Source organism: Rissa tridactyla, chromosome 18, assembly GCF_028500815.1.
Source record: "Rissa tridactyla isolate bRisTri1 chromosome 18, bRisTri1.patW.cur.20221130, whole genome shotgun sequence".
NCBI lineage: Eukaryota > Metazoa > Chordata > Aves > Charadriiformes > Laridae > Rissa > Rissa tridactyla.
The window spans coordinates 2030223-2043982 of record NC_071483.1 but is presented as its reverse complement, the minus strand read 5'-3'; the positions used below and the strand labels follow the sequence as shown (position 1 = coordinate 2043982).

General features: G+C 52.1%; 2 protein-coding genes across 6 annotated transcripts; both read right to left on the bottom strand.

Annotated features, from left to right (window-relative positions):
• Window positions 1-237: 237 nt before the first annotated feature.
• On the bottom strand, window positions 238-5827 carry ADPRS (ADP-ribosylserine hydrolase). Its single transcript, XM_054223774.1, has 6 exons — window positions 5573-5827; window positions 4544-4640; window positions 3489-3696; window positions 3194-3378; window positions 3003-3103; window positions 238-2441 (listed from the first exon to the last, which is right to left on the bottom strand). Exons 1-6 carry the CDS (start codon window positions 5805-5807, stop codon window positions 2149-2151), a joined length of 1119 nt encoding a protein of 372 aa, XP_054079749.1. The 5' UTR covers window positions 5808-5827; the 3' UTR covers window positions 238-2148.
• Window positions 5828-6240: 413 nt separating this feature from the next.
• Window positions 6241-13387, bottom strand: TEKT2 (tektin 2). 5 transcript variants are annotated; one of them, XM_054223582.1, is made up of 10 exons: window positions 13318-13387; window positions 11567-11738; window positions 11055-11180; window positions 10210-10415; window positions 9500-9643; window positions 8824-8938; window positions 8372-8479; window positions 7790-7933; window positions 7450-7529; window positions 6242-6874 (listed from the first exon to the last, which is right to left on the bottom strand). In XM_054223582.1, the coding sequence occupies exons 2-10, from the start codon at window positions 11720-11722 to the stop codon at window positions 6622-6624; spliced, it is 1332 nt and encodes a 443-aa protein (XP_054079557.1). In that variant the 5' UTR covers window positions 11723-11738; window positions 13318-13387; the 3' UTR covers window positions 6242-6621. The 5 variants fall into 5 exon arrangements, with proteins under 5 accessions (XP_054079558.1, XP_054079557.1, XP_054079555.1 ...); XM_054223580.1 differs by lacking the exon at window positions 13318-13387 and adding an exon at window positions 13233-13279; XM_054223579.1 differs by lacking the exon at window positions 13318-13387 and adding an exon at window positions 12848-12910 and having other exon boundaries at window positions 6243-6874.
• Window positions 13388-13760: the final 373 nt, after the last annotated feature.

Here is a 13760-nt window from a genome sequence, read left to right as displayed (position 1 = left end):
TCACCCCAAATGAAGCACAAGTCTCGGCTACCTGCAGATGTCTCTAACCAGCACCAAACAGCTTCCATTCTTTCTACAGAAAGATTTCAAGAGGCCGTAACGAAGTAGTTTCAGGTTAAACCTTAACTGCAGTGTGGGGTGGGGAGAAATAGCCCCGAGGTTTTCAAACAACTCCTCTTGTCATTTCGTTTGGGAGCACAACTTCATGACTTGAATGAAAAGACAAGGAGCAGTGGCTCATTACCAAAGATAGCTAAGTGATTTTATTTCTTTCCAAGAAGTCAGAGCTAAATGTTTTAGTACACATTTAAATTCTGGCCTAAAATGAGCTGTATTTTGTAAACAGGAGCACTTCTGCTCTTCATGAGTTCCACACATTTAAAGTTATAAAGCTGCTTTAAAAAGAAAGCATCTTCTTTTAAATAATTCCGTGAATATGTTCACACCTCTGGCAGAATAATGTGGAAAACCTGACATTTTACATCTCAGATCTGCAGCACAAGACATAAATATACGATAGACCAAAATTCCACATGTTCTCAGGACAAGATATTCATTTATACAAAGAAAACCCGTTAAAGCATCACAAAGACGACTGGCACTTGAAGGAAGGCGAGTTCGGGAGAAACTGGAGCCATCGCAGCCAGATTCTCCCTGTGTGCGTGCAGCCCCACACACAACCACCACGTGCCGATGCCAAGGGGAGTGAGCTCTGAGCAGAACCATCACTTCCCGGTGTCATAAGAAATACTAGAGAGATTATAGAGAATTACATTGTCACATTCAAATTTATAAGCATTTCCATATGATGACTGCTTGCCTCTCTCTTTCTTCTTGTTTTCAATTATTAAAAAGCTTTAAACCCCTTTTAGACATGCCATACCCAAGCTGTTACTCCCTTTTTGACCACCTCCACTGGGCAAAGGTTTTAAACATGAAACTCTGGAACAACACAGCTTCGCTAGAATGTTCTCAGCCACCAGCACCAGATTCAAATGCACAAATTGTTTTAAACTCTGATACATTCTCCCCCAATTAACCTACCTTTCCCTGTATTTTCACATGAATCTTACCAAGTACAAAGTTTTAAAACTGTGAGAAGTAACTCCTGCTTCCTGCTGAAGTCATTTTAGTCACTGACTGCAGCAGAACCCAGAATTCAATCCTTGCATAACACAGGTTCACAACTATCTCCACCCACAGATTTAAACAGCAATCTCACTCAGTGCTCTGGACATAGACAGGACAGCAATAAAACCGCAGGCGGCACGGCTTAGGAACAAAGGAGTAGGTAGGGTAGCCAGCTACGTAAGGAAACACAAACTGCAATAGATGAGGATGGTGGATCGCAGGGCAAGGGACACCAAAGGAGCAGTAATTAGTTACGCCCCCTTCCAACAGTAACAACGAGCCAACTGGGATTCTATCTGCAAGCACCAAAGGCATTTCTCACAATGCCACTAGCAACGCAAAGAAATCCCTTCTCCCATCTCGGGCGCTTTTCACCCTGCCTTTAAGGAAGCGAACCTCCCTGGGAGGTCTGCGCTCCAGCACCCTCACTCCACGGCACAGGAGGTGGTCCCCGCCACCATGCAGGACACCTCTGGGCTCCCAGGGACGTGCCTCTCTGATGACCCCCGTCTACACCCTTTAGCTGATCATCTGAGTGTGAACTGGTGCTTTGAGAGGGGTGTGGAGCCTGTCAAAGCCACTGCAGGACAGGCCGCTAACAACTGAAACAAAGGCCACAGCACACAGGAGTAGCAGAGAACAGCAAGAAAGTCAGTGTATTCAGACACCATCTAGCAACTGTAATGACAAAATGACATAATGGCATCAGGGTGGGACAAAGCAAGAAGCAGAAATCCTATGAAAAACTCCATGCTCCTGTACACTTCAGAGGAGATGCACCCACTGTCCAAGGCGCCACATGCAGCCACTTCCCAGCTAAACCCCAACTGAAGGGCATGTCCCCTTCTCTTCCAAACCGGCTCATGCTTCCAGCTCTCAACTCACAGCAGCAGGCGTCTTTCTCAGATGGTACCTCGCTGGCGTCTCCAGATGGCGTGGATCCACCACCAGATTTCTCACCAGAAACGCAGAGGTGACCACCCGCGTTGCCTTCAGAAAACACGCCCCCCTTGGAGCTCAGAGCTGCTGGCAGTAGAGTTCATACAAGCTATTTGCCAGCTTCTGTGTCTCTTGAAAAGCTTCACAGCTCTGCTCCCAACTCGGGGGTATCTGCTCCTCCCCATAATAAGCCCCTGCAATGGCTCCTGCCATGGTAGCAATGGTATCTGTGTCTCCACCCAGAGAGATACAGTAGATGATGGTCCTCTGCAGGTTGTTGTAGTGATCAGGAATATCCGGGTCAGCGTCCATACAGCGCAAGAAGGAGTAAATTGCAGTAGGGACGGACCGCAAAGCAGCAATGCCATTCCCTGTTAACAAAACCAACCACCTTCAGTGCTGCAGGACACTTGTTTCTTGCTTCCCACAGCAGCACCTTTTCCCCTTTGACTACAACTTCCCATTGCCAGTTACTTTCAACACCAGTATCACTGATTTTATCATGACGAGGTGCAAAAGTTTGCATCCTAGAAGAGAAATTTCCCCATAGCTCCCCAGTACTACTCACACCTGGAGATCAACTCCCAGCTACACCAGTCCCCTCTGGCAATACACATCTAACCGTTCCCATCCAACATTAAGATCCAATAGCCGTTAAGACAAGAAATCTTAGAATATTAAGAAACGCTACTCATGATAAGTTTTTCTTAGCAGGACATTTTTTCCCCCACCAATACAGAGGGTCAAGACTGGGTCAAGATCAAGAGAATTACTGACTGGTGAGCACAGGCAGCCTGTCCAGCACCTTCTCTGCCTGACAGACAGCAGAGGTCGATGTGGCCTCTGGGGGAGGACACATCAGCCAGGCTTGCTGAGTTAGTCCTGCTTCCAGCGCTTTCTTTCCTCATGCTTCCAGTAAGAAAGGTACTTACCTAATTCAAACAACACATCTGCTTTGGGAACACTGCTGAGTTCCAAGAATTCCTTTATTTTCTTTAGACGCCTTGAAAACGGTAAATCTTCAAATCCCAGCCTGGAAACAAGAGTACAATGAAAAAGAGAGAACGCGAAGAGCCAGAATAAACTGTACACAGCAGAGTTAGTGCTCCTCACAGCTACTTACGTTCGGGCATCAGTAAGAGACTTATCATCTGCCTCTACGTCTTCCATGTGGCTAATGAGCTGCTCCAGGAAGGTCTCCTTGCTGAGCTCTCCCTGCAGGGCCAGATGCACAGCCAGGGCCTGCAGGATGGCCCCGTTGTAGCCCAAGGAGTTGGCATGGGTTAACTCAGCACTCAGCTTTGCAAACTGCGAATGAAAACACGCCGTTAGCAAACCTGCCTGAGAGATCATGGTGAGACTTGCCTGACAGCAGGGACTCCAAGAGCCGAGGAGCCCAAAACAGCCATGAACAGTACCTTCTTAACATCCTGGACATCAGAATACACCAGTGAGATGCCTGCCACCCTCATGGCACCGCCATTGCCGTAGGAGCCTTTCCCGTTAAACTGGGCTCTTGCTGGTTCAAACACATCATTGCACTTGGGGCTCAGGAGCTTCTTGAAGACATTGACAACGGCCATCCCATAGCCCCGGTTGGGTTCCTTCTTGTACTCCTCAGCAAACCTGGCATGGGCAAGAGAGCGGCGGTTATGCAGGTGAGAAAAAATACATGGGATATTTGGTCCGTTATTAAAGTTTGTAAAGAGGCTGCATAAAGCCACTTGATGAAGTGAATTAATAACACATGGATCACTCAGCGACAGCCAGGGTTCAAGTGATTCAGTTCTGTAGGGAAAGAATCTGATTCCCAAAAACTGGTGTGAAAGGAGGAAAGGGTGTCTAAACATCACCTTTCTCAACCCACTTGCTTCCCTCTCAACTTTGCCTTAAAATAGAAGCAAACTGGAAACGTTTCCATGGGTCACAACCACAGAGAAAGTCTTTTGTTCAAGTTCAGTGGAAGAGTTTTCTAAACAAATAAATGTTCTCCCTTAAGTGGAACCAAATGCTACCAGGCCTGCGGATTCAAAAGGGAAACAGATCATAAACAAACTGAAGCTGACCTCACTAATATTCACTAACTAAATTAAGGGAAGTACAAACATAAATAGCAACAAATAAAACATGAAAGGAAATGCTTCTGAAATTTCTGCACTTTATCTTCCTCAAAGGTGAATACACATACATGGCTGCAATACAGCACGTCCCATCCTGCTTCATTTCCAAGCAGACTCTGAACCCACACGAAAGCTAATGCTGCTGCACATTCCAGGACAGTGCAAAGTACATAATAAATTACAGAATTAGCCACAGCTTTTCTGATTTTTTTCCTCCACAAATTAACAGTGATTTTGCCTTACCTCCTGCCCCCTTTCACAGAAAATTACAGCGATTGCTGACTCTTAAGAAAGTTTTGCCATCGCCAGTAAATGTCAACACCCTGCCCTCTGAAGCTGTCTGCAGTCCTTACCTCTTGGCCATATCAACTTCATCAAACTCTCGCTTGGCTAGCAGGGACTGCACCACCGACCTGCTCATGGCCGTGTCGTCCGTGTACGAAAGCGTCTCTAAAACAGAAGGTCAAAACATAATGTGACCATCCAGAGACAAACTCACTCTCCTCCTGTCCTTCTCCCCTGCCAGCACTTCCCTACTCTCCAAGGCCTTATTATCTGTATAGCTGGAGTTAAAACATCACCAGGAGCTCCCCAGCACTCTGAGCTCATCGCTAGCCCTGGTCACCACAGTAAGAAGGTGCAGAGCAAGAGATGCATCCACAGCAAGAATGAGACAAAAAGCATCTCAAGATTAGTAACAGCCAAGAAAAAGGTTTGATATACAGAAGCACATACAGAGAAGTGAGAGACAAGCCTACTTCTCAAGGAGTTTACGACGTACACTGACAAGCAAAAAGAAAGCACAGTTGCGTTTTTGGACAAGACCACAACAAAATCAAGTGCTTTTAAGAGCCTACTGTAAGTGTTTGCACGGCACAGCTCAGAACCCCAACATGAATCCATCGTCACTTGCTAGGAGTTAAATAACCAGTCTTGTGCTTCTCTTACTCTACTCCTCATCGATTTTTGGTACATCTGTTCCTCCCTGCACTGCAATATGCCGGTTCCCTGCACACTCCACAGCCGGACCCCGCTCGAGGAGGAGCTGAGGCCGAGCTCACCAAACCCCTCATCCCTGCACATGAGGAGACAAGAAGGTCACCCTCACCCCGGGGGGGACCGGGACACCCCCCAAACCACAGCAGGGAATGGGGACAGCCAGGGGTGTCCCAAGGGAGACGCCCCTCACCTCAGGACTGGGGGCACCCAGTCAGAGGGGCAGCGGCCCCGGGGCTCTGAGGACGGGGCCGGGGGGACACGCAACCCAAAGCCCGATCCTGGGGCTGCGGGGGGCCGGGCCCGACCCGGTGGGTAGGGGGTGTGCTCCGGGCCTGACCCCCATCCCGCTCCCGGGGACCGTCCCGTCCCGTCCCCCCGCCTACCTCTACGGGCGCTACCGGCCGGTTCCGCCGTTTCAGGCGGCTCGGAGGCCGGTTCCAGGCCTCGGAGGAAGCGTAGAAGGTCGGGCAGCTTCACCACGCTCCTGCCTTCGAAGACGGCGCCCAGGCAATCACCCAACAAAGCCCCGGCCAAACAGCCACGGAACCGGGCGGCTCCCGGCCGAGGCCGCGCCGTCGCTCGCCCGGTGCCTGAACCCGAACCCGCCGCCGCCGCCATTTTCTCCGGCGCCGCCGCCGCTCTCCTCCGGGCCGCCAGGGGGCGCTGTGCGCGGCCGCGCACAGCGCCCCCTGGCGGCCCGGAGGAGAGCGGCGGCGGCGCCTGTCGCCTCGTTTCCCCGTCTACAGGAAGGCAAAGCGTCGATTATTTTATCTTTTTCCCCTCAATTTCTCATTATAAAAATTTAGTCCGAGAGGACAGGAGTCGAAATCCAGGCTGCTTTTCATCGTCACCCACCTCGGGGATGAAGAAACCAAGTTCTGGTCCCGTCACGCGGGGCAATAATCCAGTTCGGACGCGCGGGGAGCGTCGCCTGGAAGAGAAATAATAAACTCCCGGCAGAAGGCGAGCGCCGCAAATTCAATTTGCAATTGAGTTTTAACGAGTCTGCGCCCACAAGAGCCAGAACAGGCTTCTCCAAGCTTTTGCTTTCGTGGCTGCCCTCCTTCGGCAGGGCCAGCGGGCAAGGGGAAACCCCAACCCAAACTTCGCTTTAATCACTAAAGCGAGCAGATTTGAGGCAGGATCTGGCCCGCTGCCACCATTAACACAGTCCCTTTTCAGCGCGCTCGCCTTGCACTTTAAAGGACTTAAAAACACCCAAGAGCCCAGATGGATTCAATCACCGCGAAAACGCTTCCAACGCCGTCGGGATGACAACTGCTCTTGGGGACAGACTCTTTTATTGTTTATAACGCTCCTCCGAGTGCAAGAGGCCATAAACATCATATAAGGGGGACAGACAGTTATACAACAAACTAGGAGGAGGGAGAATTGCATTATCCTAACACGACACAGATGCCCGCTTTCCTTGCTACGGAACTGAGTCACCGGTAGCTTTCTCCCCGGCGCACCGAGCCAGCTCCAGCTGCCCGCTCTTCGGTGGGGAGAGCGCGCGGTTCGTGGTCCGGTTGAAAGTGTCGAGCTCTGGCACAAATTTCTCGGCGGGGACCACGAGCCTTCTCCGGCTCTCCAAGCACTTGTTGTCCAGCAGCAGGGAATTGGCTTTGTAGCCGATATCTGTCTGAACGCAGTAAAGTTGTCTGTAAAGAGCATCCAAGGCGTCCCTGGGAACAAGCAGAGGTGAGAGCAGTTGGGTTCAAGCACTGCATTCACTTCCCAAGTTGGACAGAAAACACCCAACTTCCCACTTTCTGGCAGCAGAAATCTCAGCGCAGCATTGGCCTTTGCAGGAAGAACGAATGCATCGGGTATTTCTCGGCACACAGCAGCAGCATTGTTTGGGGCTGTGAATAGCAAGCCCACACGCTGCTCCCGGAGCGCAGCGCAGATATGTGCGCCCCGGGAGCCCACGCCAGCCCAAAGCAGCTCTTCTGTTTCTTCCTTTACTTTTCCCCCTTTTTTCTCTTTCCCTTTTAGAACCGTCTGTGCCGTCAGAGTCAAGCAGGGACCGTGGGAACCCCATTCACCGTCCCACCACACAGACCTCTCGTGCCTTGCCCAGACTCTGCTGCCCAGTCCAGCTCGCCACCAAGCCCAAAGACTATTTCCACTCCTGATCCGAGCAGATCCGAGCTCCAAAATGCCGCTTCTGGAAGCGTGCCAGGCCCAGGGCTGCACATAGCCCTGTTCTTCATGTGGGCGATGCTGGGCCACTGCTCTGCAGCAGCAGGAGACTTACTGTGACTCTGCCAGCTTCTGTTTGAGTGCGCGGATCGTTCCTTCCAGCTGGTGGACCTCATCTGTGAGCCCATACTGGACCTGCGAGATGGGGAGGGAGAAGGGCACAGCAGTTAACGGAGCTGAAGTGGTGTTTTACAGAGGCCACGGTTCTCTCGCTCCCCTTCTAGCCCAGCTATGACGTTTATTTCCTTGCTGTGCTAGATGACTGTAGGATTCGTTGCTCAGACCCTCTGTAGTTTTCTCCAAAGCGCACCCAGATTTTCCAGATCCACGCAAGCCCCCATCCCAGTCAGTTCCCCCTGTCCCTCCTCCAGGGAGCTGCCAGGTGAGGCTGGTACCTGATCCCGACAGAGCTCCACATTGGGCCGATACGTGCGGGTCTCCAGGCGGGTGTGTGCCACTTTCAGATCTTGCATTTTCCTTCTAAGATCTTCCTCCAAGCGTCGGATGTCCTCCTCCATCTCAGTAATTTCCTCCAAGGTCTACAGATAAAAGACATGTGTCTTGAAGGACAGACAGGGATACAGACTGGAAAACAGCCCCCATGCGTCCTGGGATTTTACTGTGCTGGGAATGGATTTTAAACAAGGGCTGGTGGCTTCTCAGTACTGAACCCCTCTGTTCACAGACTGGGCTTTTCATACAGACCAGGCATGGTGCTGCCGGTGTTTCATGGCCACAGCGGTTGAGCCCAGGGGTGAAATAAAAAGGCCAAAACCTGGCACTGCTGCTGGGAAATGCCAGAGCAGCAGCTGTGATGGCACAAAGAGGTAGGATGTTGCAGGGATCATACATGCGCCACTTAACAGCTCTCACGTGGAAACCATGCTCAGGCCAAGTAGCTTTCCACATAACAAAGAGCCTTTTGGATTCGATTCCCACCCAAGGCTGTGTTCGATAACCAAGGAAGCAACATTTACATTCTGCTCCTGCCATTTCAGCTCATCGTAGGCTCTGTCCAGGTCTCTAATCCTCTTGCGCAAGGCAAACTCTGTAGCTACACGCTGAGCCTCCAGCTCGTTGTTTGTCTGAGGAGAGAACAGGCTCCAGTCACACACCTCTAGAAGGTGTCTCTCTCCCAGCTGTTGCCTGGGAGGTTGGGACAAGCCTATGAGCAGGGGGTCACGCACCCCCCTGGAGCCAGAGGGCCGGGAGCGATGGACAGGTACGTGTCTTCCAGGTTGCTGAGACTGCTGCAAGCTCCACAGCGTAACCAAGCCCCTATTTAAACCAGGAGGGCAGCTGCTCTCGGAGAGGGCCATGGGCCAATGCCGTCTTTTCAAAGACTCCCATCCCCTGGCCACAGCACATGCCAGCCCATTCTCCCCATAAAGAACTGCACCACCGATTCACAGCCAAGGGACTGACCTACCTGTGCAATGGTAAGCAGTGCTGCTTCTCGGAGCTCAGTCGAGGCTTTCATTTCTGCCTCAGCATACTCCTTGTTACATTGGCTATTCCGTTCCCACTCATCAGGTGCAGTTGATCTGCGAACAAACCAGCAGTTATGAAAATAAGTCAAATGTTTGCAAGACTGTTGAAAAGGAACCACCTGCTGCAGGCCGAGAAGGCTTTGTGCAGTATGAAATGATTCAGGAACTCTGGAGGTCACATCCTGTCTGATCTCCTCACTGCACCAGCTGGAGATTGTTACCCCGTGGCTCCTGCACCGAGCCCAACATCTGCTCAAACCGGGGACACATCCAAACCATGCTATGAAATGCCAAGCAAGTGAAAATGTGCAGCAACTCTCTCATAAGCCGTGCCAAAGGCCGATACCACACCACTACTGAGTCACCTCCAGCCACACACGAGGGAGGCAGGGCAGCTAGCTTCTCCGGTTTTGCAGTGACAATTTAGATAACTCCCAAAGGTCTGTGCCTTCAAAATTCAAGAGCCACAACAAATCCCAACAGCCACCTCCTGTTCTGACATCTCTCAAAAACTGCACCATCAAGCCAGGACGTAACATGGATGGAAAAATCAGCCCAGGGCTCTTTCGAGCACCAGCGCAGATTTGGCCCCACAAGGGCAGGCTCTTTCCTTACCCATCTGGGACGCGGGTTGGGTTGACCTTGAAGGAGATGTTGGGAGAGTTGACGCTGAGGGATAAGCACATGCGATCTATTTCCAATGCTTCCATCTTGCACCGATGGTCACAGCTCAGCTGCTGGCGAGCTTCCTGTAAGAGACTGCAGAAAGCAGGGCTGGAGTAAGCAGGGGGCATGCATAGGGGAGAGGCAGCTCCCAATTTCCAAAACTTTCATCACCACCTCAGTCATCTTTTTAAAATGAGAGATGAGCTCCTGCCCTCCCTGATGGCAGGGAACTTAGCCTGACCGGATATTCCGGCATACCTGCTGTACCCCCTGCCTGGCTCCCTCCGTGCTTTGCTCTGGAGCACCGTGGGGACTGAGCTGCCTGCCCTCCTGCAGCGGGGCAGTGACCCATGAGGGATTAGGGTCTGGGAGCTTCAACGCCTCCAGGTCACTGGTCATGAACCAAGACAGGTGGCACAAGATATCTGTGTGGGCCAAGGATGCTTAGGAAGTCTCCCTTGACCTGCTCTCCCCTACAAACTCCCAAGCTCCATAGACCTTGACGATAATCACCAAAGGCTCCTCTGCGAGGCCCACTGCCCCGAGGTAACCACGCCTGGCCTGCTTGCCCATCTCAGTGTGGCATTAGAGGCATGTTAAACTGCCGGGGCCAAGCAAGGAGGGCAGAGTCCGGTCCAAAGCTGTGTCATGTGCCTCACCATAGCTGTTCGAAGGCTTCACGCACTCTCTGCTGCAGTTCTCTCTTGGCTTTGTCGATCACCTTCACCTCCTTGCGCAGTTCTTCGCCCACAGGGTCCCTCACCAAATCGATAGCACGGCGGCTCTCCCGGAGCGTCAGGCACTCAATGGAAATGTCCAAAGGCAAGTTCTTTGCCTGGAGGGCACATTCTGCTGCTTCCTTCACCTGTAGGAAGAAGCCATCTGGGTGTAGGAGGAGTCTCCTTCAGGGATGGGAGGAAGAAAGGAAGGGGAATCCAGCGATACCCTCGTTAAGAGGGTCTCACACTGCCTGCCTTTGCAGTTCCGAAACCTTTTAGCATGTCTGGAATGAAAGTTTTGAAAGCCAAGGACATTAGTCCTCTACATCTGCTTTTTGCATTGGAAATCACACCTCGCTGAGGGCTAACAACTCCAGGAGCAGCAGCCTCTGGGTTTAGAACTGAAAGAATTAGAGAGATGTCCCACTGCTATTCTCTAAAAATCAAACATTTTTGAATGATGATGTTAACATATTTCTCATTATCCTGCAGAGCTTTAAAAAAGCCAAACAACCAACACCCCAAAACGAAACCAACAAAAAACACCCATAAACTCAAACACGAGCGTACAATGCGCAGCTCCGTAAAACGGCTTGGCTTAGCCAAGAACACAGTGGCTTGCTTTCCAGGAAGCCATTTCATCAGGTATGGATCTCAGTATACCTGTGATAAGCCCCCCTTAAACTCCATACGGGCTTGCCCATTGCAGAAGAGAAGCCTAAATTATTTAACATCCCATGTTGAGAGTGTAAGTTGATTTCCAGCCATCTGTCTTCCCAACATACTTTGGCTAAGGCATCGATTTCCGCATCTATGTCTGCGAGGCATTTGTCCAGGGTCTCTTTCCATCTGTTCACGCTGCTGATACGTTCAGTCAGGCGGGTTTGGTTGTCGTGCTCATCCCATTTCGCCTGAAATTAGAGGAGAAATGCCACTACTCTTTTCTGAATTGCAGTTTTGAATCTTGCTGAAGCCTTTCCCTGCTTTCAGCATTGACTGACCCCTCACAGGAGTATAAGACATTGCCATTCGGTCTAAGAGTCATCTCTGCAAACGGAGAGCACAGAACACACAAGTTGCAACAGACACAAGAATCACACCCAGGGATTTCACGACAGTAAATACACATCATTGCACACGGGTTTACAGGAAGTAAATGTACATTTTTATCAGGTTCTGTAGAGGTAAAGCCTTCTTCTATTCCCTCATCCACACATCCGGATCTAGACACTCTCCCACACTCCTCAGCCCATGGTTCTGACAAACCTGGGAGCAGCCAACCTGCCAGAAGGCCCACCTGGTTGTTGGTTTTGTTGCGGAGAGCTCGGGCTTCCTGCCGGACTAGGTGGGAAGCAGAGCGCTGGCGTTCAGCATCGGCTGAGATGAGATGGGAGTTGGTGTGCCAATCCGGCACAGTGAACCGCTGTCCTGGCTTTACACTCAGTGTGGCCATCTTGCTACACAGGTGACTAAAAGGGAACGCCAGATTTTCATGTTTATTCATGAAAATACACCAGAAATGGAGATGCACCCACAAATTGGGAACCTCTTCAAGAGAAAAGCATTAGCAAGCTCTATCCTGGCGCCTCGTCTAATACAGACACACATGTCCGCACAAGCAGGGAAGCACAAGGGTGGGCGATCGGAGCTACCCTCTGCCCCTGGGCTGGGAGGAAAGCCCTGTCCACCTCTCTCTGCCTGGAGAGCAGTGCTATTTGTGGAGAGACAAGGAGCCCCTCACAGTGCCATCTCCCACACACTATTTATTGAGCTTGGACAAAACGGCTGATTATATTACTGATTCTGCTTTTGTTACAGCTGCCTAGGCTCAGCCCAGGGCTGCAGTCTCAGGGGACTCAAAGGCTTTGCAGGAACAGTACAGTTAGCAGCCATCTTCCTTGCTACCCAGCATATCCCTGCAAAACCAGTGGGAATCACAGAGACCACTCAACAGGATCGGAGCAGCTCCTTGAGGAGACTGCAGGTCCCAAAAAACCCAGAGTCAGGTAGAGTTCCGGGGCAGACAGTTTCCCTGGCTCCGGTACATCCCATGCCTGTCCCCCAGCCTTCCCAGGCACAGGTAGCTGGGACAGAGCTCCCTGAGCACAGCCATCTGCTCCAAAGGTGGCTGGGGAAGAGAAGCCGGGGAACTCCTGAGGGGAAGGAATCTCTGCGGGCAGGACTTGGGGCTGCAGAGCCAGAGAGAAGGCACAGAGGGCTCAGGGCCTGACCCCACAGGTGGCAGGGGCGAACAGGGAAAGGGCTCAGCCCGCAGTGAGGAGAGCCTCTCACCTCGGCAGGGCACGGGCAGCCTTGAGCAGGGTGACCCAGCTCCTCCGTGCCAGGGCCCTGCTGCTCCCTCGGGGCTCATCCCGAGCTGGGCCCCGCTTCCCTGGGGCCTTCCCTCCCGTCGGCCTTAGCCCCAGCCCTCTCCCCCCACGGCCCGGCGCGGCCCAGGCTCGCTCCCCTCCCGGCCTCAGGGTCGCTCCCGGCCCTCTCCCCCCTCCACCAGGCCCCGGGCCCGGCCCTCTCCCCCCTCCACCAGGCCCCGGGCCCGGTCCCGGCCCTCTCCCGTCACCTTTCAGGCCCCGGCCCCGCCGCCTCAGGGCCGGTTGCCAGGCACGCGCGGGCCCGTTGCCAAGCGGCGGCGCTTTCCGCCGCCTCGGGCGTCCTCGGCCGCGGAGGGGGACGGGACGGGGAGCGGGGGCGCCAGCGCGGCCTGTGTCTGCTGCAGTTACACCGCAAACTGGGGCAAAGCAACACCAAAACCAGCTATTATCATCATTATCTTTTAAAAAACCCAAACAAATAACCAATAACCCCGTGGGATGGGGTGCCCCCCCCGGCAGGGAGTGGGTCCACTGCGCCCCCACCACAGCTGCGGGTCCACAGGCTGGAGGAGCAGCACAACACCCACCAGAGCAATTCACAAAGCTCTTCCCCGTTACTTTAAATGGCATTACATCAAACAGAAAAGGCCAGAAGTAAAATCGTTTTCCAGCAGAGGTGTGGAGCCATGCCTGGTACCTCCCTCCAGATGCCACCCACCTCCACCTCCATCCACTCCTGCAGACAGGGCTGTGGGAAGAAATAAAAATGATGCAAGTGTGTATATATGTATGTATATATATAAAAAAATTAAAAGTATCACAACTGCATTTCAAAAAAAATTTATTTTTCAAATGAATACGGTTCGTTTACAATACACCCAACTGGATGGCATCTAAAGCCAGCAGAGATCTGATGACTGTTGTGTGTACTATACAGAGTCGTACAGAGGTTACAGATGCCTACGAGAGGGAAGGAACAGTGAAAGAAGTTGACGTTTTACTGTGCTGGAAAGAAAGCAACTCTTGCAACAGGTAGAAAATTTTGGCAAGAACAATTTCTCTGGAGAGGGAGAAGGGGCAGAGGACACCGCTTCTGCGCAGCGAGGACATCTCAACACACACCCACACGGCCCCCCCCGCCCGCCCGGCCGCAGCCCACAT